At 33.9% G+C, this 27,848-nt stretch overlaps 1 protein-coding gene across 1 annotated transcript; it reads right to left on the bottom strand.

Moving 5' to 3' along the window:
• Positions 1–11: 11 nt before the first annotated feature.
• Positions 12–27,848, bottom strand: LOC118757247. The gene is given in 8 exon segments (XM_036491977.1): positions 12–193; positions 263–387; positions 23,181–23,429; positions 25,405–25,512; positions 25,514–27,340; positions 27,342–27,431; positions 27,713–27,774; positions 27,821–27,848. Coding segments are annotated over 8 exon segments (2,511 nt in total). The 3' UTR covers positions 12–171.

The raw sequence follows: 27,848 nt of genomic DNA, 5'->3' as shown, positions 1-27,848 counted from the left end.
TTTCCAATAAATTATTTCTTGTAAATAATACTTTATTAGTAAATCGAGTCTTTATTTGGCAAGAAGCTTGGCTCCTCGAATGTATGACAAATTGCATTTGATATGTATGTATGTGATGGTTTAAATGAGTATTTTTGCTTTGCAAATACGTGAGTACGTTGACTTCATGAATTATGTACGAAAAGTTGGTGTCCTACAATAAGAAAAAATTATGCTGATAAAAGAAAAATGTTGATTATAAATGTGCAATTACTGCCTTTACCTTTTCATACTCAAAGTGAGCATTTTAGTTTTAATTCGTTTGCGGTCGCGACTAATAATTTCCATCCGTTCCTTGACCGTTGTTTGAAATAGTATTAAGTGTAGTGTATGCATTGTTGAAGTCAACTGAAGAAAAAAACAAGAATAGTTTTTTTAAACAGTAAGGCCTTAGTTTTTAATTTATTCTAAAATAAACAAGTAATTGTTAAGCAAAAAACAAAACAGACTTCAATTCGCATATAAAAATTTAAGATTGTCGTTAATTTCTTCATGATCCAATGATCGGATATAAACCAAATTAGTATGGAACCACCTGTGAGGTAAACCTTTAATTTATTCTAAAATAAGCAATTTTGAATCAAAAAACAAAACAACTTCAATTCGTTAGTTTCTTCATGACTCAATCTAAACCACAAAAGTATGGGACCACCTCTGAGATACCACCTTTCCTTTAAAAAAATAATTATAGAAATCGGTGAACGTGGTCCAAAGTTATGCGGTAACATACTTACATAAAAAACATTTATTCCGACGAATTGATAACCTTCTTTTTTCAATACGGTTAAAAATAATTTCTTTGTCAGAACACAAAGTATAAACTAGGGGTGGGGATATAAATGAAGTTATTTATATGGCTACCTTTCTAAGGGCCAGCTTTTCAGTGCCAGTTTAAACTTAGATTAAGTAAACTGAGTTTAAATTGAACAGCTGGCTGAAATTTGATTGGCTGATCTTAGTTTAAACCAGCCAGATCGGGCGTTTAAACTTAGTTTAAACCACGGCCGTGCACTGAAAAACTGGCCCTAAATGCATCAATGCAAAGCATCAACCTCTTTTATTTTTAAACTATAATTGGTGGAAATGCCCAATTTGTGCACTAAGTTCCAATTTGGCATTTGAACGTGGTTGCCCATATTCTGCATTGATGGATTTAGGAAGTCAGCCTATGTTATACACTCCTCGTCATTTACCGCACCATTTTGATCCTCAGTATATACAGTTTTCCTTTTGTTTGTTTAATATTCTTAAATTTTTTATAAAAATGTAGCATATTCTACGTGTGAATTCGATTATAAAATTGTATACAAATTAAAAAAAGCGCTATCCTAATGCCTTCTGTGAATAAATTAATATTTTTTAGAAAAATATCGGATATGCAGTTTTGAAGCCCATTCAGTTTTAGCCAGATACAGAAAATAATCGTTATCATGAAGGATTTTTATTTAAAGATCATTGCATAATCGTATTTTTCGATTTATATAATTACGAGAATTTTTAATCGTTATTTTATAATCTTTATTTTTTCGATCAAAAATAATCGTATTTTTTGATTTTTATTTTTTCAATCATTTTTAATCGTTATTTTATGATTTTTATTTTTTCGATCAAAAATAGTCGTTTTCTTTGATTTTAATTTTTTCGATCATTTTTAATCCTTATTTTATGGTTTATATTTTTTCGATCATACTTTCAGGGTTAATCTTGTCTGATCCTAAAAAACCAAAAAAACTTGTAGTGTTGCGCATTAAAGCAACAAACGTAGACCTAAGACAACCTCAAGAACCACAAAAAAAAACTTCCGTAGGAAAATTAAAACAAAAATTCGTTTATTCATTGCAGGTGATTGCATTATTGATACCAGTGATGGGTAAAATTTTATTTACTAAAAATTAAGTGCTAAGTATTTAGGTATTTATGTTGTAGTAAATATATACCAAGGTATCTAATATTTACTTAAGTATTTTGGATGTTACTAAATACCGAATAGGCTAGTAAATATTTACTTATTTTCACAGCGCTAAATACTTACACCCAAATTCATAAAAAATAAAGAAGACTTTAACTGCTTTATAAATCGATAATTTGTATGAAAATTTCACTTTATAGAGTTCTATAAACCTATATTATTTTTTATGAATAAGACCATTAGTCTAAAAGTATTTAGTTAGTTTCACCTAATGCAACACCGCGTACAAAAGTACATTGAGACTTTGGCTTCACTAACTAGCGTGTACAAAAATATTTCGGTATTTTCGGGGCGAATTCGGCATTTTTGAGACAATTTCAGTATTTTCGATATTTTAAGGACTATTTCGGGATTTTCGAGACTACTTCGGGGTTTCTAGATATTTTTAGCATTCTAGGGACTATTTAGGTTTCTTCGAGACCCAATATATCGATAAAGGTGTATATCTATAAAAATATCGATCATTAATATCGATTAATATATCAATAACAATATTGATAAATATATCAATAAAAATATCGATAAATTTTTCGATAAAAATATCGATTATTATATCGACAAATATATCGATAACAATATCGATTATTATATCCATAACAAAATTAATAATCATATCGATAAATATAACGATTGTAAAATCATTAAATTTATCGATATAAAGACCGACAAAAATAACGAAAATTTCGAAATAGTCCCGAAAATTATGAAATAGTCCCGGGAATCCCGAAGTAGTCTCGAAAATCTCGAAATAGTCCAGATTCAATTTTTCCTAAATCATAAACAAATAATTAGTTTGTAAGTATTTAGCCACGTAATAAATACCTTAGTACTTTAATGAAAGTATTTTGCATCTCCAAAGTACCCGAGTACTTTCGACTAGAGTATTTAGCGCATTTACTTTAGCATCTAATTGCTCCTAAACTGCAAAGTATTTTTTACTTTAGTATTTACCAGAGAGCTGCATGGATACACTCAAAATACATTTTAAGTCACTCGCTTTCGTTTCACATCTGCACATACTCGCACTCATTCATTTTCAAACATAACGTGCGATAGCATTTTTCCTGTAAAAACGTCAACCAGTGATTGCTTGGCACTTTTCATGATTTTACCAGAAGAAAAAGTTCGGGTAAAATCTTGCAACTTCATTCTCTACACAACTCTCCAAAAGTCGCTCTCATTTACAGGATTTTGGAGTACGGGAACATTTTTCCTGCAACTTCCTGCAAGTTCGTGTAAAATCCTGTAAGTCCATGGAGTACTGGATCAGCTATTGTCAATTGAGTGAGTAATTCACACTATCAAGTGCTCGATTCAAATAACAAGTGCTTGATTGGAAAAACCAATATTTGTTAATTTTATTGGTTTTCTAACTGCATATTATAATGCAAAAATATCAACTGATTAAGGGCATCATCTTTTGACAAAAGGTGGTATCTTTCTGACGATGCGCTAGTTCAAGGAGTGGCTATTACTCTACGACTGAGTTTATGCAGCAGCGGCATTTCGCATTTGTGTACCTCCAACCAATTAATTACATCGAAGTCCGTATGAAAATATACCTCAATATTTTCATATCGCCGCAGCTCTGTAATAGCTTTATCAGTTCTGCTCACAAAGGTAGGTTGTTTAAGAAGACCTGAAAACAGCTCAAAGTTGTCTGAAGGTAACAAAGGTGTTTCCGCAATTTGTGGTTCCGTTGTACTGTCAGAATTCTCAGTTAACGTTCTCATAATTTGTAAACATTTCTCTTTCGTGTACCGTTGCTCAGATTCGGTAAAGTTCTTGAGCTCTTTTGCTGGCGGGTATAAAAAAAGCGCAATTTTGTGCAAATCTGTTAAGTTTTCAACAGCAACTGTTTTTAAATAATAAAGCAACTTATTTTTCAAGTCTCTTATAATGCCGATGTCTTCAGAGGTAACAGTGCATTTCTTTTGTAGACTAGTTATATAAATGTACGTCAGGAGGATAATTAAATAATTTAGTAAAACTAATATATTTAAAAAAATACTTCATCAATATCCATTTTTTTTCAAAATTGTCGTATTCTCTACTAATTGTTTGAAGTCAATCAGTGTCATTCGATTGCTCGACTTGCTTTTCATAACAGCGTTTTTCACTTGCCTGACTTGATTTGGAAAGAGCATGATAAAAACATTACAAGGTAAATTCATTCTCTCATTTCGTCGGCCATGATTTTTTTCTGACGTTTGCCAACATTTTAAAATCATAAAAATTGAAAATAAAAAAATTAAATTGTTCACAATTGTTGTTGTTTGAGATTGAAAATGAGAATGTGTGTGTGAGTTTGAGTTTTGATTTTAAAATTATATTGTTGGCAAACGTCAGACTGCCTCTCAATGGTTTTACCTTGTTATGTTTTTATCATGGGAAAGAGTATATCAATGCCATATTTGAAATCAAATGAGTACACTGCACTAAACATTGATTTCGAAACTAACTATGAATCTCACTGTTTGTACGGTGTTTCTCACTACCCGTATACAGTTCACAGCAATGAGTTCATACTATTTAGATGGAAGTGAGTAAACTGATGCTGTTGCCTGGTATTTACCAACTCCTGAATACCAAATTTTTGTTTATTTGAGTAATTAGCAACGCCTAAATAACTAAGTTTTGTTTATTAGAATATTTAGACATCTCCAAATATTAAGTATTTGAGTATTTAGTAGAGTCCGACCGATTAATTAATCGGCATCGGCATCGGCATTGGCTAGTATTATTAGATTATTAGCCGATTCTTTTTACTTTTTATGCAATTTTAACATATGTTCATCAAAATTTTAAACTGTTTAATCAGATTCTTTAGATTTTTTTTGAGAACGCAGTTTTTAACCGACTTCCAAAAAAGGAGAAGGTTATCAGTTTGAAATAGCTAGGTAATAATAATAATAATATCCCAACGGTTTTTACCCTCCATTCCCGCCCATCCGCATGACGTACGGAACCAGTATTTTAAATTTTTGCGCCGAGTCACGATAGGCAGGAGTTTGTTAAGTGTCGAGATCTAAAACTGTTCAGCTACAGAACTAAATTCATTAGCCGATTTTATGTCTTTATTTTAATGATTCATCTATTGAGAGAGGACAGTATCGATTTCTTAATGCTGAAAAGCGGATCTGATATATCAAACGTGCTGGAATGAGAGTTAAAATCCTGGCATAAGCAACGGAGTGGGTCGTGCAATTCAAAATTAGTTTTACAAGCTTTCAGAAATAGGGGGCAAACGTGTCTTGATACCCGGGAGGGAACATTAAGGCTAACTTCGCCAAGAAGAAGCGGACTTGAAATTGTTAGTAATTTAACTATAAAATTGTACCAAGCATTTGCCTGCGGCTGGAAAAGCAAGAACAGAACCGGGCCTAGGTGGCTACCTTGAGGGACTCCTGAAGTAACATCAATGACGTCAGAGATAGTATTTTTAAACATTACCCTTTGTGATCTATCATAGAGGTATGAAGAGATTCAACGTAGAAAATTAGGTGGAAGACCAAGAAGATCAAGTTTGTAGATGAGCAACGAGTGGCACACTTTGTCAAATGCTTTACTAAAGTCAGTATATATAACATCAACAGTTTTCCTTTCACTAAATGCTTTTGAGATATAGGATGTTAATTCAAGTAAATTTGTAGAAGTTGCAAAATCCATGTTGACTATATGAAATGCTAGAAGAGATAGAATGCGTCAACTGATTTGTTATAATTGCTTCAAATAATTTAGGAATTGCACAAAGCTTAGCTATTCCCCGGTAGTTCTCCACTGAAGATCTGCTACCGCTTTTATGTAACGGGGTTATGAACGATTCCTTCCATATAGTTGGAAAAACGCCCTCTTTAAGAGATAAATTAAATATCGCTGTTAACGGCTCATAGAGATAATCAGAACAATTTATAAGAATACAAGTAGGGATCTGGTCAGGACCATAACTGAAGGACTGCTTTAAGGATTTCAGATAAACTACTACATCATCGGGAGATATTACTGGGATATTTATTGAGTTCATTGGACATAGTTTAAAAGGATAGTCAATGTTAGCATGTGAGTTAATGGAATAATTGGATTTAAAAAACTGAGCGAACATGTTAGAAATTGTTTGATTATCACTAGAGACGGTATTTTGATACTTCATGGCGGAAGGAAACCCACGTACATTTCGCTTGGAGTTTACGAAGTCATAAAATGATTTGGGGTTATATACTATACGCCGTTTGATTTTACACAAGTAAGCTTTATAACACTTTTTGTTTAATTCAAAAAACTTATGACGCAACAGTGAGTATTTTACATAGTATGAGTGTAAACCGGGTTTTTTTGTGTAATCTAAAATAACGCGACTTTCTGTTTTTCAAATTTCTCAGTTCTTTAGTGAACCATAACTGTGTTTGCTCTTCAGGAACATACATGCGTTTAGGCACATGCTTTTCAAATAATTTATGTAAAGTAAAGTTAAAAAGTGCAACGCTTTGTTCAACATTTTCTTTAAATGCAGGCCACGACAATTTAGACCGAAGACTAACTTCTTCAGATGGTATTGAAGAGTCTACAGCGAAGAGTACGCCACCGCCGATTCCGTCCTCCCTATCTTGTCTATAGATATGATAATTATTTGGAAGAATCTCTGAATTGAAAATGTGAGGTTTCAGCCAAGTTTCAGTAAAAGAAAGAATATTACAATTACATTCAAGGCCTTTAAAGTATAAGTTCGTTAATTTAGTATTTAAGCCTCTTACATTTTGGTAATAAATACTTAAAGCAGATTTAATAATTAGTTTTTTGATTAGCTTAGTTATTTACTTTTTTGGGCCTATATTCGAATTCACGAACGAAAGCTCCGGGGGGGCCAAAAAGAACTACTAAGCAGCGCATTAAAATTATCTAAATTTTAAATGAAGCAATATTTCTTTCGTAATTAAAATTAAATTTTCTGATGCTTAAGTCGAAAGTTCTAATTTTTGATGAGATATAAAGCTTTATATCGTCTTCAGTAGTGTCTCTCGAAAATCTAGAAACAAAGATTGACTTCTTTGGCGGAACCAAAACTAGTTTTCTTGTATCAGACTGGAGTACCGGCGGAGGGGGTTGAGTTACTGCGTTAGTAGTTGAGGATAGGGAAGGCGGTGGAGGCTTTGAAGATGATGCCACCACTTCAATGGGGGAAGGGGAAGATACTTCAGGCTCTTTATTATCCGAAGCAGATTTCGTTACACGGTCTTTTGAGGCTGAGGATTCTGATGCTGGAGGACACGGAGAGGATAAATTAATCAAGTCCGTCGGAAGATTATTCTGACGTGCACCGGCAGTAATTTCCTTAGATGGACTATGAAGACGCTTACGTTTAGACACACGGATATCCTTAACAGATTGCAAGGTATTTAAGCATTTGAATGATTTAAACATATTTTCATAATGCTTAAATTTTTCTGTCAGTACCGACAATTCTCTTCCTACTTCTGTAAAACCATTTCTGGTTTGCCTAAGTAGTTTGAAAAGATCAACTTCGGTTGACCTGCACTTTACGCAAGACCAGCGAAGGCCCTTGCCATCACTAATAGCATCCAGAATTCTTCCTGTCAAACCAGCACATTTCAGATGGTAAATACCATCACACAGCCAGCACGATAAGTAGCGTTCAGAATCGCTTTTAATTTGGCAAGTATCAAGATCGCACTTCATATTGAAAGTTTTATGTAATACACTCGTTAATAAAAGACAAACAAAATAAATTATAACAATTAAGGAGCTGATGTAAATAGCTTTAAATAAATGTAGCGAACAGTTCGAATATCACTGCAATTATGGCACTTAATAAACGCAATGCAAACAGCTGTGACAAGAATTACTAGAAAAAAGTAAACAAAAAGAGTAGAACAAATGTGCAAAAACAAAATGAATTCAGTTAACTACAAAGGATACAACAATGATAGCAACAAATGACTCGGCAAAATTAGAATGTATGCTAGTGAAGTTTAATTAAATTTACTTTAATATAAAACCAATAGCTTTCACTTAGCTTCAATTTTTCACACTATGATGCTCATAAGCACTTTTTATCACTACTTTAACACAGAATTAGCACAATGAACTTAGTAAGTAGAAAGCCAAAATTAGAGCACAATAAAGTACAACCTCACAGCTTGACGTTTGCAAATAAGTGTAAGTGTTGATTTTTTTAAATTTTTTGTTTACGCATTTTCTTCTAAACAAAGTACTCGTATGTTCGAAAATTTGTTTGTATGGAGAAAATCCGCAACACCTTCCACAAAAAACTTTCCAAAAATCAATAGTAAGTCATAGTTACTTAAAATTTGCACCTCATTAAAATAAGATTGAATGGGCTACAAAACTGCATGCTCAGAATGTTTAAAGAAAAAGTTTGAAATTTTTACTACCATGATTTTTGTTAGACAACGAGCTACACTTTCATAAAAAAATAAGAAATATTAAATAAACGAAAGGGAAAGAGCCAAAGAATGCTAAAATGTCGTTACTGTAAGTATTGTTACCATTATCCTTAAATTAATCGATGAATTCCTAAATCCTTCGGATTCTTTTCACTGGATTGTTAAATTGTGGACGTTACAAAAATACTTTTTTCATAATAAAAAATCTACGGTTACTGTTTCTTAACAAATTGTGTTCAATACAACACCTTTATACTCAGCAGAAGCTGCATATTTTTACAACTATGAGTACAACCATGATACAAAAAAGAAGGTAGTTTCATTTAATGACATTCGTTGTTGTTGTTAACCATTTGATTTTTAATAAAATTATGACATTTCATTAAATTCATGCTACCTGATCACGAGCAGTAATATTTTTTTTTTAAGCAGAAGATTTCATCAGTCCACTCAAAGATGTCGAATATGATGAACCTGAAAATTAATGCATAATCTCAAAAAGGGGGTTGACGAAACTAGGTTTCAGAACGGATGAGGAAAGTGATTAAAATTATACTTATGCTAATTGCTTATCGGAGGGCGGTCTGCGCAAGCCGAATTCGATTTTAAATAAAAAAAAAACTTTTTTTAATTAAGAATACGAAAATGAAAAAATTAAAAAATAACAACATAATGCTCTCATGATTTGTATTATAAAATAAAAAGAACCATTTCAATGAAGTCTCCTTTAACATTACATATTTTATATATTTTTAATAGAAAAGGTGCGAACCACGTGAGTAAAAAAATGGTGACAGGTAATAAGATCAACGGAAATAAGGTCAATTGACTTTATTTCCCACCCTGGTGCGAAATAAAGTCAATTGACAATATTACCATTTTAAAAACGAAATAAAATCAATTGACATTATTTCTCTTTCAAACATTAAATCTGCGACCGGCGCGCACACCACGTCACGCTACGCCGCGGCCCCCCCCCCCCCCCCCCCTTCCCCGTCTCCCGACGTGCGGTAACGCAGGTAGATTTATTTTTTGTATACGTTGAAATAAAATTTTTATATATTTTAAACATCGAGGGCTTATATTCAATAATACCCCCTATCTGCACACTTTACACAAAGATGAGATTCTGATATAAAAATCCACCTAAGCTTTAACTGTCATCAGTGATATTAATGCTACCTTATATAACGACAGGTAATAAGTCCCAGATGGTTTCTAAAATCACAAATTAGTTTTTGTGCAAATTGCAGATAGAGGGTATTAATGAATTCAAGCCCACGATATTTCACATTTTTATATTTGTAAGTTATTGGAAGCAGGGATGCCAACTTGGCTCAAACCGTGCCATTTGTTCCTATTTTACTTCAAATGGCACTTTATTTTTAAATTTGGCACAAAATGTCAAAATGGCACTTTTGTAAAAAAAATAACATTTCAATACATTTTTGTGAAATCCTTTGCGTGCACTTCTTTTTCTCAACTAAAATTTTCTAATTTATAAAGGCTATTCAACTGGTTTGTCTTATTTTATCATTGCACTTTTGTTTTGAAAATGTGGCTTTATTTTATTGCTAAATGTGAATGATTAAAAGGAATTACACCTTTTTTGGCACTTTTATTTTTCTATTTGGCACTTTTTTTATCCTCAATATGGCACCTCATAACTAAGGAGAGTTGGCAGCCCTGATTGGAAGATTTCTGCTGTGTTTTGAGGCAACAACTTGTCTGCAGTAAAAAAGCATATAATTTGTGTTCCATTTGAATGAGGAAATAGCGTCAATGACGTTATTTCCAAATTTTTGTTGACTTTATTTCGCTTTTGAAAAGGTAATAATGTCAATTGACTTTATTTCGCACCAGAGTGGGAAATAAAGTCAATTGACCTTATTTCCATTGACCTTATTACCTGTCACCTAAAAAAATTACCAAGCACTGATAATGATTTTTCATTTGAAATATTATTAAATTGGTATAAATGTGGGAAAGAAAATCCTCCGATTTATTGTTTTAATATTATCAAAGTGGCAAGGCCGTTGAGAATGCTCACAATTTATGAAACTTCAAAAAATTGTATTATTCGTCAAAAGTTGTTTATTGAAACTACCTTCTTTTTTGTATCATGGAGTACAACTAAGAAATGTGATTTCGAATGAACTGTTTGTAACATTGAATAAGAAAAAGACTATGGAACAAAGTATTGCAATGATATATATGCATAGGCGATATACTACTTTTAATACATATTTATGTACTTATGTACATACATAAATAAGTGAATAGATTCTTGAATGATTATTTGTTTTGTAATGTTATTTTTTTATGTTTTTCTTTTGTTATTATACAAGTTTATCAAAAGCATTTCGTCACTATAAACGCGCGAGCTCAGAAGTTGACCGCGAAAAAAGACGTATAAGCAAAACTTCAGCGAAGAAAGGCGCCCAAATCTAGTCGACGGCGAAGAAAGAGGTGTTAACTTAGTAAAGTCGGAATTGTAATGCTATCACTCCCTCGGATTGTTCTATACCGAAAATAAATACATCACTATTTTTTTATTTTGAGGTCGCTCAAAGCGCCCAAAGTTTTCCATGTATTTTATATGGGGAAAAAATAACTTTTCGTAGAAACGGTATATAATTCTTAAAAATCAATATCTTTCTATCGGAAAACTCTGTTTATCTGCAGGAGATTCCCAATAATAATACCCAATTGTGTATTTAACCATTTTTTCATCGCAACTATAATTTATAGGTCCGCCAAAAACCCATAAAAATCCCGAAAAATGCAATGGGCGGACCAATAAAAAATTGTTAGTATTAAAAAATGGTTAAATAAACAATTGGGTATTATTATTGAAATTTTGAAGAGAACCAGAGTTTTCCGATCGAGAAATATTGATTTTCAAGAATTCTATACCATTGATACGTAAAGTTGTTTTTTTTTTTCACATAAAAGTACATGGAAAACTTTGAGCGCTTTGAGCGACCTCTAAATATTTTTTGATTTCAAAATAAAAAAATAGCGGTATACTTTTTTCGATATAGAACAATCCTAGGGCGTGAGAGCATTACAATTCCGACTTTACTGTTTTTGGACCACCCTAATGTGCATTGCCCAAAAAGTTTTTGGGGAATAATGCTGAAGTGACAGTCCTTGGCTAGGTATACATCTATGATTACGCGTCTTTCTTCGCCGTCAACTAGGTTTACGTGTCCTTTTTCGCCGTCAAAACAATGGCGCGCCTTTATTCGTGTCTAGTGTCGATTTGTTCTTGAATGAATTTATATTCAGGTAGTCTTTTTTAAGGAATCGGCATCGGCCAAAAATTGGGAATCGGTTGGACTCTAATTTGCTCGGATTCTCGATCGCACCCCTAGAAATGTGTGAACAGCCTAAAGATCACAGCTGGGTCGTAATGATTCCTTTAGGAATTAAATTACTCCCAATTACAAATTACAAGGAATTGTAATTAGGAATCAATTCCTTCAGTCCACAGCAAAGGAATCGATTACTTTCTCAATTGCTTGAAGTAATTTCAAATGTAATTGTTTTTTTTTTTTTAATTCCATTACAAAGAATTTCAAATTGTAATTGGAATAAATTACGTGCTAGGAATGTAATTTTTTTCCAATTCCTTTGAAAGGAATTGAAAATGTAATTGATTTTTTTTCAATTCCATTACCTGGAATTGCAAGAGTACTTTAGTTTTTTCAATTACTCAAAGGAATTGTAAAAGTAATCGAGATACTGAAAGTTCATTCACGAATGTACAATGTGGAATTTTTGTTGTGGTCAAAGATTAAAATCGAAAGCACACATTGGGCATCTTCTATGTATATCTTATACAGGGTGTCCCAGAAGTAACCTGCCAAACTTGAGGAGAAGGTAGGTGGGGGGGTGAGCTCCCTGATAAGCAAAAATTTTTCTGGTAGAAGTGTCATCGTTTTTAAAATATTTAAATTTTTTTGAATTAAAAAAAAAAATCGTGCCTTTTCATGTATTTTCTTTAATTGCATCTACAAACAAGGCTATACTTAGTCAATTTTTTATGTAAAATACTTCCAGATAGTTGCTTCTCCATAATCAAATGCAATGTAGTAAAAATATATTAAGGAACCATTATAAAATTAGGACTATATTGGGATTTTTAACTTTTTGATATTTTCTTCCCCAACTTTGACTATCTCTGGTGAAAAAAAATGTACTGAGCTATAACTTTACATTACATAAAAAAATTGCTCATTTAATAAATATTTCAGAAAGGTGCCACTCTTACTATTTCGAATAGAAAAAAAAAAGTTATAGCCGCTTTTGTGGGTAAAGGACTTAGACACGCTAGAATGTATTTAATAGACTTAAATTTAAGTTGGTCTTGTTACCGACCAATAACATGCTAAATAGTACAAAGGTACATTATTAAATGCTCCTGACATTATTTTATGTTACTTACCGGAATTCGGACTAGAGTCTATAACAAGGGCTATATCTATCAATATTTTTTGTGAAGGATGGGTTCACGTGAAATAAAATATACATGAGTCGTTTGAAGAAAAATTTATTCATTTATTGATAAAATATGCTCAAATTGGCGACCTTCTACTCTAATACAAGCTCGGCACCTTTTAAGAAAAGACGCTTTTAGAGATCTTAAACTCAATTGGGCTATCTCAGCAGCAGCTCCATTTATTTTTTCCCGCAAATGCTCTTCGTTTTGAATTGTTATTGAATAAACTTTGTCCTTAAGACAGCCCCAGTAGAAAAAATCTAATGGATTCAGGTCTGGCGATCGAGCGGGCCACGTGATTGGCCCGTATCGTCCAATCCATCGGTGAGGATAAGTTTCGTCTAAATGAGCTCTTACTTCACGCCCGTAGTGAGCAGGGCACCCGTCATTTTGCAGATATAGTCTTCGCAGCAGGTTAAAGGGTACATCTTCTAAAAGAGTTGGAAGCCGTTCCTGAAGGAACTCTAAATAACTGTGAGAGTTGAGCGTTGGCGGCAGTTCCACAGGTCCCAATATCTGACAATTAAAAATACCGCACCATAAATTTATTTTGTACCGGTACTGCGCACGATCTTCTCTCATTTCGTGAGGATTGTCTATCTGCCAACTGTGAAGGTTATGTAAATTAAAATAACCATCAAGTTTGCATGATGATTCATCGCTCCAAATTATTTTATTAAAAAAGTTGGGGTCTGAATCATGCATTCGCAACATTTCACTGCAAAATCTGACCCTCGACAGGTAATCTCTCTCTTGTAGAGCCTGAACATGGTAGGGATGGTATTTTAAAGCTTTGTGAACTGTAGTTTTTGGTATTCCAGTCCGTCTTTCCATCATTCTCCCTGAAGTCGATGGACCTAGTTCCACTTCCTCTAACACGACTTTAACATCTACCGTTGCAGGACGTCCTGTCTCACCGCCACGTCTTCCAGCTATGCGACCTTAAAAAAGTTAAAAATGATAGTTAAAAGAAGAATGGCTTCAAACAAGAAAGGTGTAAAAATCACTTACCTTCATATATTTCTCTATGGGTCCGGGCGAATACTTCACGGCCCGGATGCCGACGATTGGGGTATCGCTCTGCATAAAGTCTTTGAGCAGCTCTGGCATTACAGCAAGCTTCACCGTAAATTAGGTGAATATCCGCATATTCATGCGACGTATACTGCGTGTTCTCTGTCATAGTATTAATAACACAATGTTCGAAGGGTCCAATTTCACAAAATCCACTTTCACTAATTCCGGTAAGTAACATAAAATAATGTCAAGAGCAAGTAATTATGTACCTTTGTACTATTTAGCATGTCATTTGACGGTAACAAGAGCAAATTCAATTTAAATCTATTAAATACATTCTAGCGTGTCTCAGTCCTTTACCCACAAAAGCGGCTATAACTTTTTTTTTTCTATTCGTCTTTTTCTATTTGGTCTTTTTTTGACATAACTCGAGAACTACTAGTCCGATTTTGCTCAAACAAACTTAAAAAAATTTTAAATTACAATTCCTTTAATCTGTTCATATCACGTTTTTCTATATAATCAACAGTTTTGCCGGTAAAAATAAATGTATGAAGAAAAAAAATATTTTTTGCCTAAAATATTAAATTTTTTTAAAACTGTTGATTATATGTATAGAAAAACGTTATATGAACAGATTAAAGGAATTGTAATTTTTAATTTTTTTAAATTTGTTTGAGCAAAATCGGACTAGTGGTTCTCGAGTTATTTCAAAAAAAGACCACCAAAGGTGACAATTTCCCCTATATGATAGTTATATATATATCTCGATTCCTAGACGTGACCCAGCGAAACGCCGGGACACGTATAACTTGTTTTTGACCGATATAACATTTCCCGTTGGTTTCATCCCATCCCGATTTTGACTGTCGCATAGTGTTATTACAATATGGGTATCAAGTTAAAGAGGTTTTAGAAAGATAACTGTTGGAAGTATTTTTGACAAGGGTTGCCACCTATTTGAAAATTTTAACTCAGTCAAATTGATACAATAAGTGAAATATTGCCATGTGGGTGTCAAACTAAAGAGTTTTAAGAAGGCTTATTGCCGAAAATATGTTTGAGGAGTGTTGCCATCTGTTTGAAAATTTAACTAAATTACATTGATGAAATAAATAAAATATTACAATATGGGTATTAAATTAAAGAGGTTTAAGAAAGATAACTGTTGGAAGTATTTTTGACGAGGGTTGCCACCTATTTGGAAATTTTAACTCAGTAAAATTGATAAAGTAAATGAAATGTTGACATGTGGGTGTCAAACTAAAGAGTTTTAAAAAGGCTTACAGTCTACCATGAACACTTTCAGAGATATGCAATATGAAAAGTTCGGTTTATATTGGAGTGGCCACGCGCCGTTCTCCAGCCATGCAAATTTTTCTCCATGAGTATGGAATTGATCTTATATATGTATATATCCCCATCTGCGTTGCCGAATTGACGATGTCGTCGTCATTTTGACGTTTTTTTAGCTCAATGACGTTTTGACGATTTTTCCCCCGTAATGACGATTTTTTATTTTAGTTACTACTAAATTACTTATGTATGTATGTATGTAAAAATATGTTACAGGAAAACGTAATCCAAAATACAACCATGCATTTATCTAGTTTTGTTGTACAACCGTGCTTTCAGTTATATTAAATTTTTTCTAGAATTGTAACCAAATCTTTAATTTGCACTGCTGATTCTGATTTGAAAGAGACGGAGTTTGTTCTGTCAAAATTATCTATCAGTTAATAAATGCTAGTGTTACAATAAGGGTCTTCACATCCACTTTAGTAGTTTTGGTAAATTGCTAGTTGACACTCGGTAATTTTATCAACTGTGAACATCCTTTTCAGTTTTCTTTTGTTAGTCTGGTAAACTATGGCTGCGTTTCTTTATACATTCCGGATAATCCCATTTCACAGCCAGAATAAACAGAATGCATTTGAAATATACGTCAAGATATCATCAGGAACGTTCTAAAGAATAAATAAACAAAAAAGTGTATTCCAAACGTTCAGAATGAATAAAGAAATGTAGCCTATGTTTATCAAGAGCGGATTCGTAGCTTTTTTCCTAAAAAAAAAATAAATTGTAACAGAAATTTAAGGAATTTTACTTACTCATATGCGTTATGCCTTTTGGCAGCGGGCAGATTTCAAATTGAATAAATATCGAACAGCTGATTGCAGTTTACCAACTACCAGAAAACTTATCCAGCTTCCTTCACGATAATTCGTTAACCGGTGTACCGATAATAAAATATTTTTACACAAACAAAATACATTGGGAAAAATTACCGAGCACCGGGTACCAAGCTCGGTGTGAATACCCCTAGTTTAAAACTGGACCAAAAATTTCAAACCAGCGGAGTTCAACTATTTAAAAGCAATTATCCTTTAAATTTCAATTTTAAGTTGTCGTTAACAATTGCAAATCCAGTTTTATTAACCCATATGCAATGTGGGTTCCATTTGGTTTTGTATTGTGTGGTCATATTTATTGGGCCGTATGCATAAAACCTAAGCAAGTGCTGTTTCTTAAAATTTCAGACCTTTTGCTCAATTTGTTCAAATAAATTTTAGTTAACGGTATGCAACTTTAAGAAAACGCAATTGCTTAGTTTTTATGCATACGACTCATTACAAGTAATTTGTATGTTTGTATCTTTTATTTTGTTAAATATAAAATAAAAAAAAAAATTGACGATTTTTTGGCCGAAATGACGATTTTTTTAGGGTAAAGTGGCGATTTTCCAGCGAAAGCTTTCGGCAACGCTGATCCCCATACCCAGTTCTAGTCCTCTACCACAAATATATGCAAATTCGGTTTGTATGGGAGGTGCCACGCCCCCTTCTATATCGAAACTTTTTTTAGCCTATCACAATCCTTGGAAAGTCTGCAGTAGATTCCGAAATTTCAAAAAAATCGGTACGGCCTTTCTCGACCTTTGCGAACAGAAAAAAAAAACGGCTTTCAAAATATATATTAGTATAGACTAGCCAATATCTGTTTGTTTTGCGGCTTAAAACACTACTAACGATGCAAATCGATGGATAAATAAACAAGTTTGCAAGGGTTAAGTGAAAGTGCAATAATTTTTGGTATGAAATACAAGAAGGAAATAATGTTACTCATACGCCATATCATACATGACCGTATGACCATGTTAAAGTTTGAATTTTTTTCATTCGCAATGAAAACTTAAAATGAAAATAACTTGACTAAATGACCTTATCTAAAAAAAAAAAACGGTATACAGATCCGTAACATACTACTTAAAATTAATTTTACGTCTCTCGGCGTTTTTTGTGTAATTTTAGCGTCGCTACAGTGTTATCATCAAAATTTAGCCATAGAAATGCAATTGGTTTATAAAACTCTTAGGAGGTAGGATCTCCAGTCCGACAGGGCTCGTAATTCAAGCAAACTCTATCCTCATTTGTTACGCAGGATACCAGTAAGAGTACTTCAAAGGCCCCAGAAGGCACGCCATTTTGGGTAGAATTAAGTGTACCATAATATACACAATTAAGTCAGTGCATTTTTATAGATACGCAGGGATTAGTCCAAGAGAACAGCAGTGCCCAAGGCAGCAACAGTCCGGGCGGGTTATGCCTGCTTCGATATTTATGGGTCTCATCTGCCGCGAAGCGCGTTCGCTGTAGGATATAGAAAATTTTACCGTTACCCTATAAACTGAACAGCTACAGTTTAAGTTATTCAGTTTTCTTAAAGTCCAATTAGTAATACTACTTATCAATCAATTCAATTAATCAATTACAATGAATTACATTTTCAATTCCTTTCAAAGGAATTGAAAAAAAAATTACATTACTAGCACGTAATATATTCCAATTACAATATGAAATTCCTTGTAATAGAATTAAAGAAAAAAAACAATTCCATTTGAAATTACTTAAAGGAATTGAAAAAGTAATCGATTCCTTTGCTGTGAACTGAAGGAATTGAATCCTAATTACAATTACTGAGGAATATAATTGTAATTGCATTTATCCAGCTCTGCTAAAGACTAAACTATACAAAGTTTTAGGTCAATCAAAAAAGATTTAGAGGTGGCTCAAAGCGCTCAAAGTTTCCCATATATTTCATGTGAAAATCAATAATTTTCAATCGCCAAACTCTTTTTCTCTTCAGGAGACTTCCAGAAAAAATAACCAATTATTTATTTAAAAGTTTATTAATATTAACAATTTTTTATGATTCCTCCAAACCCCTAAAAACCGTTAATATTAAACAAATTTTAAATAACCAATTGGGTAATATTTTTAGAAGTCTCCTGAAGAGAAACAGAGTTTGTTGATTGCAAAATATTGGTTTTCAAGGATTCTATACAATTTCTACGAAAAATAGTTTTTTCGCGATATAAAATACATGGGAAACTTTGAGCGCTTTAAGCAACTCTAAATCTTTTTTGATTGACCTAAAACTTTATATAGTTTAGTCTTGAGGCTATTCACACATTTCTGGGGGGTGAGACCGAGAATCAATGCACTTTTATTTTGTATTTACTAAGTACTAAGTACAAAAGTATTTAGGTATTTGTGTTGTGGTAAATACAAAAGTAATATTTACTTAAGTATTTTGGATGTTACTAAATACCAAGTATGCTAGTATTTACTTATTCTCACAGCGCTAAATACTTTGTGTAAAAGTATTTAGTTAGTTTCACCTAACGAAGCACCGCGTACAGAAGTACTTTGAGACTTTGGCTGCACTAACTACCGTGTACCAAAATATTTAGTGACTTTGGCTTTACTAGATACTGCGAACAAAAGTATTTAGTGACTTTGCCTTCACTAAATACCGCGAAAAAAAGTATTAAGAGACTTTGTCTTTACTAAATACTGGATACAAAAGTACTTAGTATGTAGGGCTTCACTAAATACTGGATACCAAACCACTAAGTACTTATGTCTTGATTAAATACTAAATACTTGCATTAACTCAACGTAAAAATAAAAAAAATTCGGCATTTCCGAGACTTTCGGGACTATCTCAGTACTAGATAATATCGAGACTTCTTAGACATTTTGCCATTCTCGGGACTAATGGCGGGATTTTTGAAACTTTCGGCCATATTCTAGGATTTTGGAGACTACTTCGGGATTCTCGCGACTAATATTGGAATTTTTGGCCTTTTTCGGCATTTTCGAAACTACTTCGGTATTCTCGGGACTAATATGGGGATTTTTGGGTCTTCAGGAATTACTTCAGAATTTTCGTGACTACTTCGGGGTTCTCGCGACTTATATCGGGATTTTTGGGTCTTTGGGGATTATTTCGGGATTTTCGAGACTACTTCAGGGTTCTCGGGTATCCAGCAGCTCCTAAATACCCAAGTTGTTTTTATTTTAATATCTAACAGCTCTTAAATACGTAAGTATTTTTTCCTTGAGTATTTAGCAAACTCCTAAATACCTAAATATTTTCTACTTATGTATTTAGCAACTCCTAAATACCTAGGTATTTTTTACTTGAGTATTTAGCAAACTCTAAAATACCTAAGTATTTTTTACTTGAATACTTATTTAGCAAACTCCAAAATACTTAAGTATTTTTTACTCGGGTATTTAGCAGCTCCTAAATACCTAAGTTTTTTTACTTGAATATTTAGACATATCCAACTACTAAGTATTTGAGTATTTAGTACCCAGGCTAGTACTTTAAGTACAAAAGTATTTAGGTGTGCCCATCACTAGTTCAAAGGTGTTTGAACCAGGGTTGTTGCGAATATTCGCATTCGCATTCGCAACCGCGGAGCTTCCGCATTAATTCTAACATTCGCATTCGCTTTCGCATTCGCAAAAATCAATGCGGATCTTTTGCGAATGCGAATATTGAAGGGACCGTAAATTACAGTTATTTTCTACGAGTTAAACTTGGCCAAATATTTGTTATTCCGAAATAAAAGTCTTTTCCGGATAATAAACAACCCGCTTATCCAAATTAAACAAGTTTGGTATCAAATGAAAGAGGACTTAAATAGCTTTAAAACTGAAATGTCTAAACGAGGAAAGCCACATATTGAAAACTATTTCAATAAAAAATTTTAATTAATTACCATAGAACAAAAGTTGGGTCAGGTATGTATATGAATTTATTTAGTATATATTAAATTGTAAAAAAAAAATATAAATAGCGGTGGTAACTTTCGTTCGTTATTTCTGTATAAAAGCTTTCTCAGTCCTCGTTCATATGATACCAAATTTGTTTAATTTGGATAAGCGGTTTGTTTATTATACGCAATAAAAAATATTAGGCAAGTTTAAAGGCTCAGTTATGCATACTTTGCATTGCATGAGAGTTGTCACATGAGGAATATGTTAAATGAGCTTTGCGTGTAAGCGGTTACCTAACGCACAGCATTACATATGTATGTAAAAGTCTGTTGATGAAAAGAACTTACAATTTTGTCAAGTTTCAAGTTTTTTAAGTTTGTCGCCTCGAGCGAGTAGTTACAGTGACGAGCAAAACTGTAACATGGTGTAACACATTTTATTTCAGCCACCGCTATATTTCCAAGTTCTAAACACTTTCATCCTTTTGTTGTATGTTCTTGTTGGTACATCCCTACTCTCTCTCTCATAACGATTTGAAGTCAATACAACAACAATAAAAAAACCAGCAGACAAAAAAGTGAATTAAGGCGGATGTTACAGTTTTGCACTCACTCTCAGTTTTGCAGTTTGACAGTTATCTCTTACTTAGTTGGAAGTCAGATGGCTTTTTTCTATATTGTAATTTATTGAAGAAGTGATCACCAGTAAATAACATAATTAATAAGGAACCATAACTGTAAATAATAGATTTACTGCGGAAAGGCGGAACCGCACGAAAAGTGGCAACAAATTTTGGAATTTGCTACTTGAAAATGTTAAGGCTTAGAAAAAATATAGCCTAAAGTGTTCCCAAGGACAAAGGAAGTATGTTAAAAAATATTACGGTACGATATCTTGTGAACTTAGCAGCAAGTAGCGATGCAGCCACTATTACAGAAGCGCTTAAGGTATTAAACTTTAGTGCAAATCAATAGACAGCGAGGCGAAGAATTGCCAAATTGAGCGCAAAGGCATCATAAAGAAGAAACAAGCAAATTTGATCATAATACATGTGCGAGTGTGGCAGCTTTTCGCTGCATCGCACGAAAACCGAACCGTTGCCTAGTGGGATATGTTAGGCCGTTCAGAATGCAATAAAAAAATATTTTTAAGTTTCAATTGAAGGTTATTTGGTCTGAGAAGACTAAATTAATCGCTTTCAATCAGATGGCCGGGCATGGTATTGGATCAAAGACCCAAATTAAGCCTAAGCGCATCATGTAAGGCAAAATGTGAATCGCAGTGTTCGGTCAATAATAGTTTGTGGTTGTATTTCAAAAATATTGTTGGTCCGTTAGTACGCAGTATGCGTAAGGAACAGTATCTGTTCATATTTCAACAAAATGTGCAAGATATAGTCGAAAAATGAGAGTTTCTGCTGAAAAATCACCCAAAACATACTGCATATGTTCGCAAAGACTGGATACAAAAGCAAAAATTTGCTAACTTGAAATGACCTCCACAATCCGCGGACATGAATCTCATCGAGAATTCGCGAAATGAACTAAAAGCACAGCTTAATAAGTATCAAAGTCCGTAAAATCGAGTACATGAGCTGTGAAAGCAAACTAAGGATATACCTCCAGAATTTTTACAAAGATATGCCAAATCGCATCCAGGAACTGAAACAAGCAAAAGAGTACTGACCATTATGTTAATAGTTCTTTTTTTTCGTGAAAATTGTTAAAAAGTTCTTAAAAATATATGAGTGCAAAACTGTAACATCTGCCTTAATTTACATTTTTGTCTGCTGGTTTTTTTATTGTTGTTGTATATTATGAGAGAGGGAGTAGGGATGTACCAACAAGAATATACAGCAAAAGTATGAAAGTCGTTAGAATTTGGAAAGATAGCGATGGCTGAAGTAAAAAGTGTTACACCATGTTATAGTTTTGCTCGTCACTGTATATAGTGGCACAGGTTTGATTTACGACCCTTTAAAAAGTTTTTATCAAGTACAATGTTCCAATTTTTAAATTGAAGTACTAAAAAAAACCATTATTAAAAATTACCAACCCTTCCATTTTTTATTAACTTAAATCATTAATTAGTTTGAACATATTTCCGAGGGCAAAAAAGTGATTATTTATGGACTGTATATATATGTATTTTATAAAAGTTTACTATATTCAATTTTATTACCCAGGCAGATATGTATCCATGCTCAAAGATATTTGAACAGTATTAGTGTTGATGATGACGATTTCTTGCGTAGTTCAAAAGCAATTCCTATTTTTGCTTTAAGAAATTTTCGATGGGATTCTCAATATAATCTTCCACCTTATACGAGTCGTTTAAAACTTATTAACCTTCCTACACTTGTCAGTCGCAGGGAAATGCTTGGTATAATTTGTATGGTTAATTTACTGACAGGCTCAATTTCAAGTCCGCTTTTTCTGGGTGAAGTTAGCTTAATGTTCCCTCTCGAGGATCAAGACACTTTTGTCCCCTATTTCTGAAAGCCTGTAAAACTAATTTTGATTTTAACTCTCATTTCAGCACGTTTGATATATCAGATCCGCTTTTCAGCATTAAGAAAGCGATACTATCCTCTTTCAATAAATGAATTACTAACATAAAGACATAAAATCAGCTGATGAATTTAGTTCTGTATCTGAACAGTTTTAGATCTCGACACTTAACAAACTCCTGCCTTTCGTGACTTGGCGCAAAATTGAAAATAATGGTTCCGTACGTAATGCGGACTGCGCCCCTCGTGCGGATGAGCGGAAAATGTGGGTCAAACCGTTGGAATTATTATTATTATTTTTTGTTTAATAAAGTTTTGCTTCATCCTTTTTGTGAAAATTACTTTGCAGGAGCCGCTATTAAAAGATTTGTGTCGGTTGATTTTGTCCGGGGATATTTTGTTACTGGGGATATTTCTGCGTAGCTGTTGGAAATAATACATATATGTTTTTTAACGTTGTTAATACTGGTTTTAGAAGGAGCGGATTGCAAGATCCCCTATTGCGAGTATCTTTCGGGTAATTTCGTCTGGGGGTTATTGTTGCGGAGGATTTTGTCCGGGAGATTTTTGGCGGACAGATTTTTGAGCAGGGGATTTTGTGCATATGTAGGTAGAAATAAATATTAAAACAAATTGGTTGATCGCTTACCTGTCTTAAAAGTCGTGCCTTCAATATGACATTATCAGGCGCCTTCGCCTCAACCGGATCGTACATAGTTTCCATGTGCAGACTGAAAACGAATATTAGTGTATCTTTAATTGTCTGGACGATACGTTGAATTTGTTCCGTTTGAAATAGACGTCGTACCAAATAACCACGCACATGCGCATTAATTTTTGTCACTGCAGCAGCTCGTCGCCGTGCTTCCTCGCTTAAGTCAGAATTTTCTGCCTTGTACTGTTTTTATTGGAAAAATATTTTTTCGAATCGAAAATAAGTTTAAGTTGTTATTTTATTAAGTGTTTATTCCATTGCATTTTTCTTTGGTTATATTTATGTATGTATTACATTTTCAAACATTTCTCAAAGAAATTTAGGCACTTAGGGATGTCTAAAAAGATTAAATGCATACAGCTTAAGCATTTGTATGATAAATACCTGAAGGTTCCATAGGCTATAAGACTTTTTTTATTGTAATAAGACAATAATATGTATAAAATGTATCCATTTAATTTTTAGCTAGAAGATTGAAAGTGAAAAGAGGTTAACAGAACTACAAATCCAGTAAATTACTATACATACATATGTATGTACATGCATGCATAAGTTTATAAACCCATAAGTGAGTACATGAATGTATAAACAAGTAAGAAAGTCTAAGTTCGGGTGGAGCCGAACATTAAATACCCGGCGCAAATATTAAATATATGTTTTTTCACCTTTCCGAAAGCTACCGCTAGATGGTAAGCCGGGGTATATCAATTTTGAGTAAATTAGCGTCTTTAAATTTCGAAATATTGCAGTTTCAAGCATTTCTGAAATTTACCGCTATATGAAAAGCGGCCGTAATTTTAGTCCGATTTCAATAATTTTCAACGTTTTGCTTTTATGTGGCAAGCACAATAAAAATACCGAGTTTGGTACAAATTGGTAGAACGGTTACCGATAATGGGCGGTGCCACGCCCATTTTTCAAAATTTTACCATAAGCGTATTTCTTGGTAAAGAATTGTTGCAAGCATCAATTTTGAATAAATTAGCTTTAATATTTACTGATTTATCGAAGATTTTGTATTTCTCTAAATTACCGTTATATGGGATGTGGGCGTGGTTATTGTCCGATTTTTTTAATTTTCGGCCATTTAGTATGCTGTACCAAGGTCAACAACTGTGCCAAGTTTGGAAGAAATTGGTGCAGCGGTTACCAAGATATACACATGTAACCATAAGTGGGCGTGGCTACGCCCATTTTCCAAAAATTTATAACATTCTTATTTTTCGTCAGAAAGTTATTGTAAATATCAATTTTGAGTGAATTATCTTCAGTAGTTACTAAAATATCGCAGTTTTCGTATTTCTGGAAATTACCGTTATATGGGAAGTGGGCGTGGTTACAGTCCGATTTCGCCCATTTTCAATACCAACCTACCTTGGATTAACGGAAACCTACATTCCAAATTTCGTTGAGATATCTCAATTTTTGCTCGACTATCGTGTACACGGACGGACGGACGGACGGACAGACGGACAGACGGACGGACAGACAGACGGACAGACAGACATGGCTTAATCGATTTCTCTATTCATTCTGAGCATTTATGTATACATTTGTCTATATCTATCTCGATTCGTTTTGGCTGTTAAAAACAACCGTTATGTGAACAAAATTAATATACCCTTGTGCACAAGTGCGCTCGGGTATAAAATGAACAAAATATGTATATTTATTTAAACAAAATGGTATAAATCTTAGAAACTACTTTTATGGTATTACAAGTGCGGCTTCCATTGCAAAATTTCTTTTTAACAGACAATTGCCAACTGGAATTAAAACACCGCCAGTTCAATGCTAGATTTGATTGGTTAATAGATTAGGCACAAAATATATGATCTTCGTTACTTATTTGGAGATTGAGTGTTGGAACATCATTTTGATAATATTTCAAGTATACTGAAATGCGATCAACTATTAGTGTAAAGCTTTTAAATGGAAAAGAAGATAAGAGAGATAAAATACATAATAGGCTAATTTTACTTTGAAATGTTAAATACTAATGTACATACATACATCCGAAATAGCGAAATGCGATCATTCAAAAAAAAAAACGCCACTTATAAAATTTGAAAATGAAAATTTTGCGAATTTGTGTAAGCATCTTCCTTCAAGGCCGCATTTCATACTATAAAACTACATAACATAAAAATATACTTACGCGGCTGCCGGAGCGCCCCGGAGTTGTTCCATTTGAGCGGTTCACGTTCTGAGCATCCACTATATTGTTACTGCATAACGACGCTGAAGGAGAGAAATCACGCGAAAAAAAGGCGACGTCTCGGTGTGCAGCGGTTGCTACTTTGCGACGTTGTCGGTATGGTAGACGAACAAGCAGATAACTCTAGAGATGACAACTCACATATGCCAGTCGTGCTATCCATGGAATTGGAGGCAACTGAACTGTTGGCAGTAATTGTTGGTGATTGCAACGACAGAGTAGCGACCAAGATCGGTTTGGCGGAAGGAGAATTGTCCAACGAGCCATTATCATTAACGTTTTTCAGGCAAATATTCGCGCTACTCATTTTGGCAGTAAGTTGTTCGAGCAAGTGCTGTTGTTGCTCTTCGAATAACTGGTGCATTCGTTGCTGTTCCTTTTTTTGATGTGCCAACAATTCTAGGAATTTTTGACGGTGTTCAGTTTCAATGTCGTTAAAGTGTAGGTTGTTTGTTGCTGGCTCGCGTGCAACTTCTGTCGATTTTTTGTCTGAAGGTATGCTCGGCATCGAAGTTCTGGTCTTCATTTGTTTGATAGATGAGGTGCCGCAAGCTGATTTTTTCAGTTGGCGCCCCATCTTTGGTTTGGTGACCTTTTGTTCATATGGCGAACGTTTTATTTTGTTATTAGTTGAATGCGAAAGGGACGGAGTGGTTATGTTTGTGGTAGAAGGCTTTAGCTGAAAGCGCGTTGGTACTGAACGGGATTTCAAATCTATTTTCTGTACACGCTTGGCTTTTGATTCCACAGTGTCGCGTGTAGCACTAATGGAAAATAAATTCAAACGCTTAGTGGGGTAATTATTGTTAGGGGGTAATTTTTGTTGACGGATATGTTCGATTAATGCTTCTGAAGGACCCTCTAACGTGAATGAATTGGAGCGGACCAAACCGTTGTGACTCTGTGAACCATGTGTCACGCCTAGAGAATCGGGAGCGATCTGTGTTCTCTCCGAAGTTCCTGCATTCAACGATGGACTTGTGGCTGATCGCTGCGGAGGCCTTATATTAGAACATTTCGCTGTGTCTTCTTTTTGTTCCGTTGTAGAAAAGTTTTCGAACTTGATAATTTTGCTAGTAATGTTCGTTACCTTCCGATGTGTTTTAAGGTCACGTTCAAGATTTGTCGTGGACCCTGTATAATTGAAGCTTTCATCTGAACCATATTCTTCCATCAATGACTTGTTTGTTTCCTTGCTGGCTTTCTTGTCATTATTCACATTTATAATATCAATGCTACATTGCTGATTTATACTGTCACTAAAAGTACACGTTGCTGTGATTGGTGTTGGCGGATCAATGCATATTGATGGTATTTTCATTAAAGATTTATCCATGCATGGTTTGGGTCTCTGATGTATTTGAAAATTGGGATTTTCATCCTCGTCAACTTCATATAAATAAACTTTACCTTCTAAAGGTTTCTGTTTCGGATGGTCCAAATTAATTTGCTGCTGCTGTTGTTGAAAAAGTTGAATTTCATCTTCTGATAAAGGTGTTAAGAGTGTATTGGAACCATGCTCAATGATCAATGTTTCGGATTTTTTTAACTTTTGCATCCGCTGCATGAGATTCGTTTCCGAAGACCGTAGTTCGATAATTTCTAAATCATTATTACGAGCTTCTCCGGAGGCTTGACGGTTCATTTTGCAATTATTTTGATTAGGTATAATCGATGAAGAACCGACTTCATTTTGAACTAAAAGATCTGAAAGCAACAGATATGATTTTTCAACTTCTTCATGTTGATTATCTTGTTTTATGTGTTCAGACACACTACTGCTGCTGCTGCTGCTAATATCGTGGTTATTACTCCCTCCTGTTTGATCTAGTTTTAACTCTTCACCGACCGTGGAATATTCCAAGTTATATCTCCCCCCTTCTGCGACGGCATTCCTCAAGGCGCTGTTCAACCTTAACTGCCTTCTCTTTCAATTTTTGCATTTGCCGGCGTTTTTCTTGCGTAATCTTAGAAATACAAGCAAAATTATTCCCAAAAAATAATAAAAAAAACTTGCAACCAGTGATGCGCTCAGGGCCAGTTTTTCAGTGCACAGCCATGGTTTAAACTAAGTTTAAACGCCCGATTTGGCTGGTTTAAACTCAGATCAGCGAATCAAATGCCAGCCAGCTATCCAATTTAAACTCAGTTTACTTAATCTAAGTTTAAACTGGCACTGAAAAACTGGCCCTCAGCGTTACTCGACCGCTAATCTAATATATGTATATGTATGCACCCACGTACTTACCAATGGCGGTAAAATTGGAACTCCATCGATGCGGAACATCGAAACGTACTTCTGCGCGATTGCTTTTGATAGCGTTTTTTTTATTTATGGGTTCATCTAATGATGCACTCATTGTTTCTGCATTAGTTTCTTCCAT

The sequence above is a fragment of the Rhagoletis pomonella genome, unplaced genomic scaffold (genome assembly GCF_013731165.1).
Source record: "Rhagoletis pomonella isolate Grant_MI unplaced genomic scaffold, Rhpom_1.0 Rhpom_scaffold_00002, whole genome shotgun sequence".
Taxonomy (NCBI): Eukaryota; Metazoa; Arthropoda; class Insecta; order Diptera; family Tephritidae; genus Rhagoletis; species Rhagoletis pomonella.
Note: the sequence above shows the minus strand (reverse complement) of the source record. Positions and strands in the feature narration are given on the sequence as shown.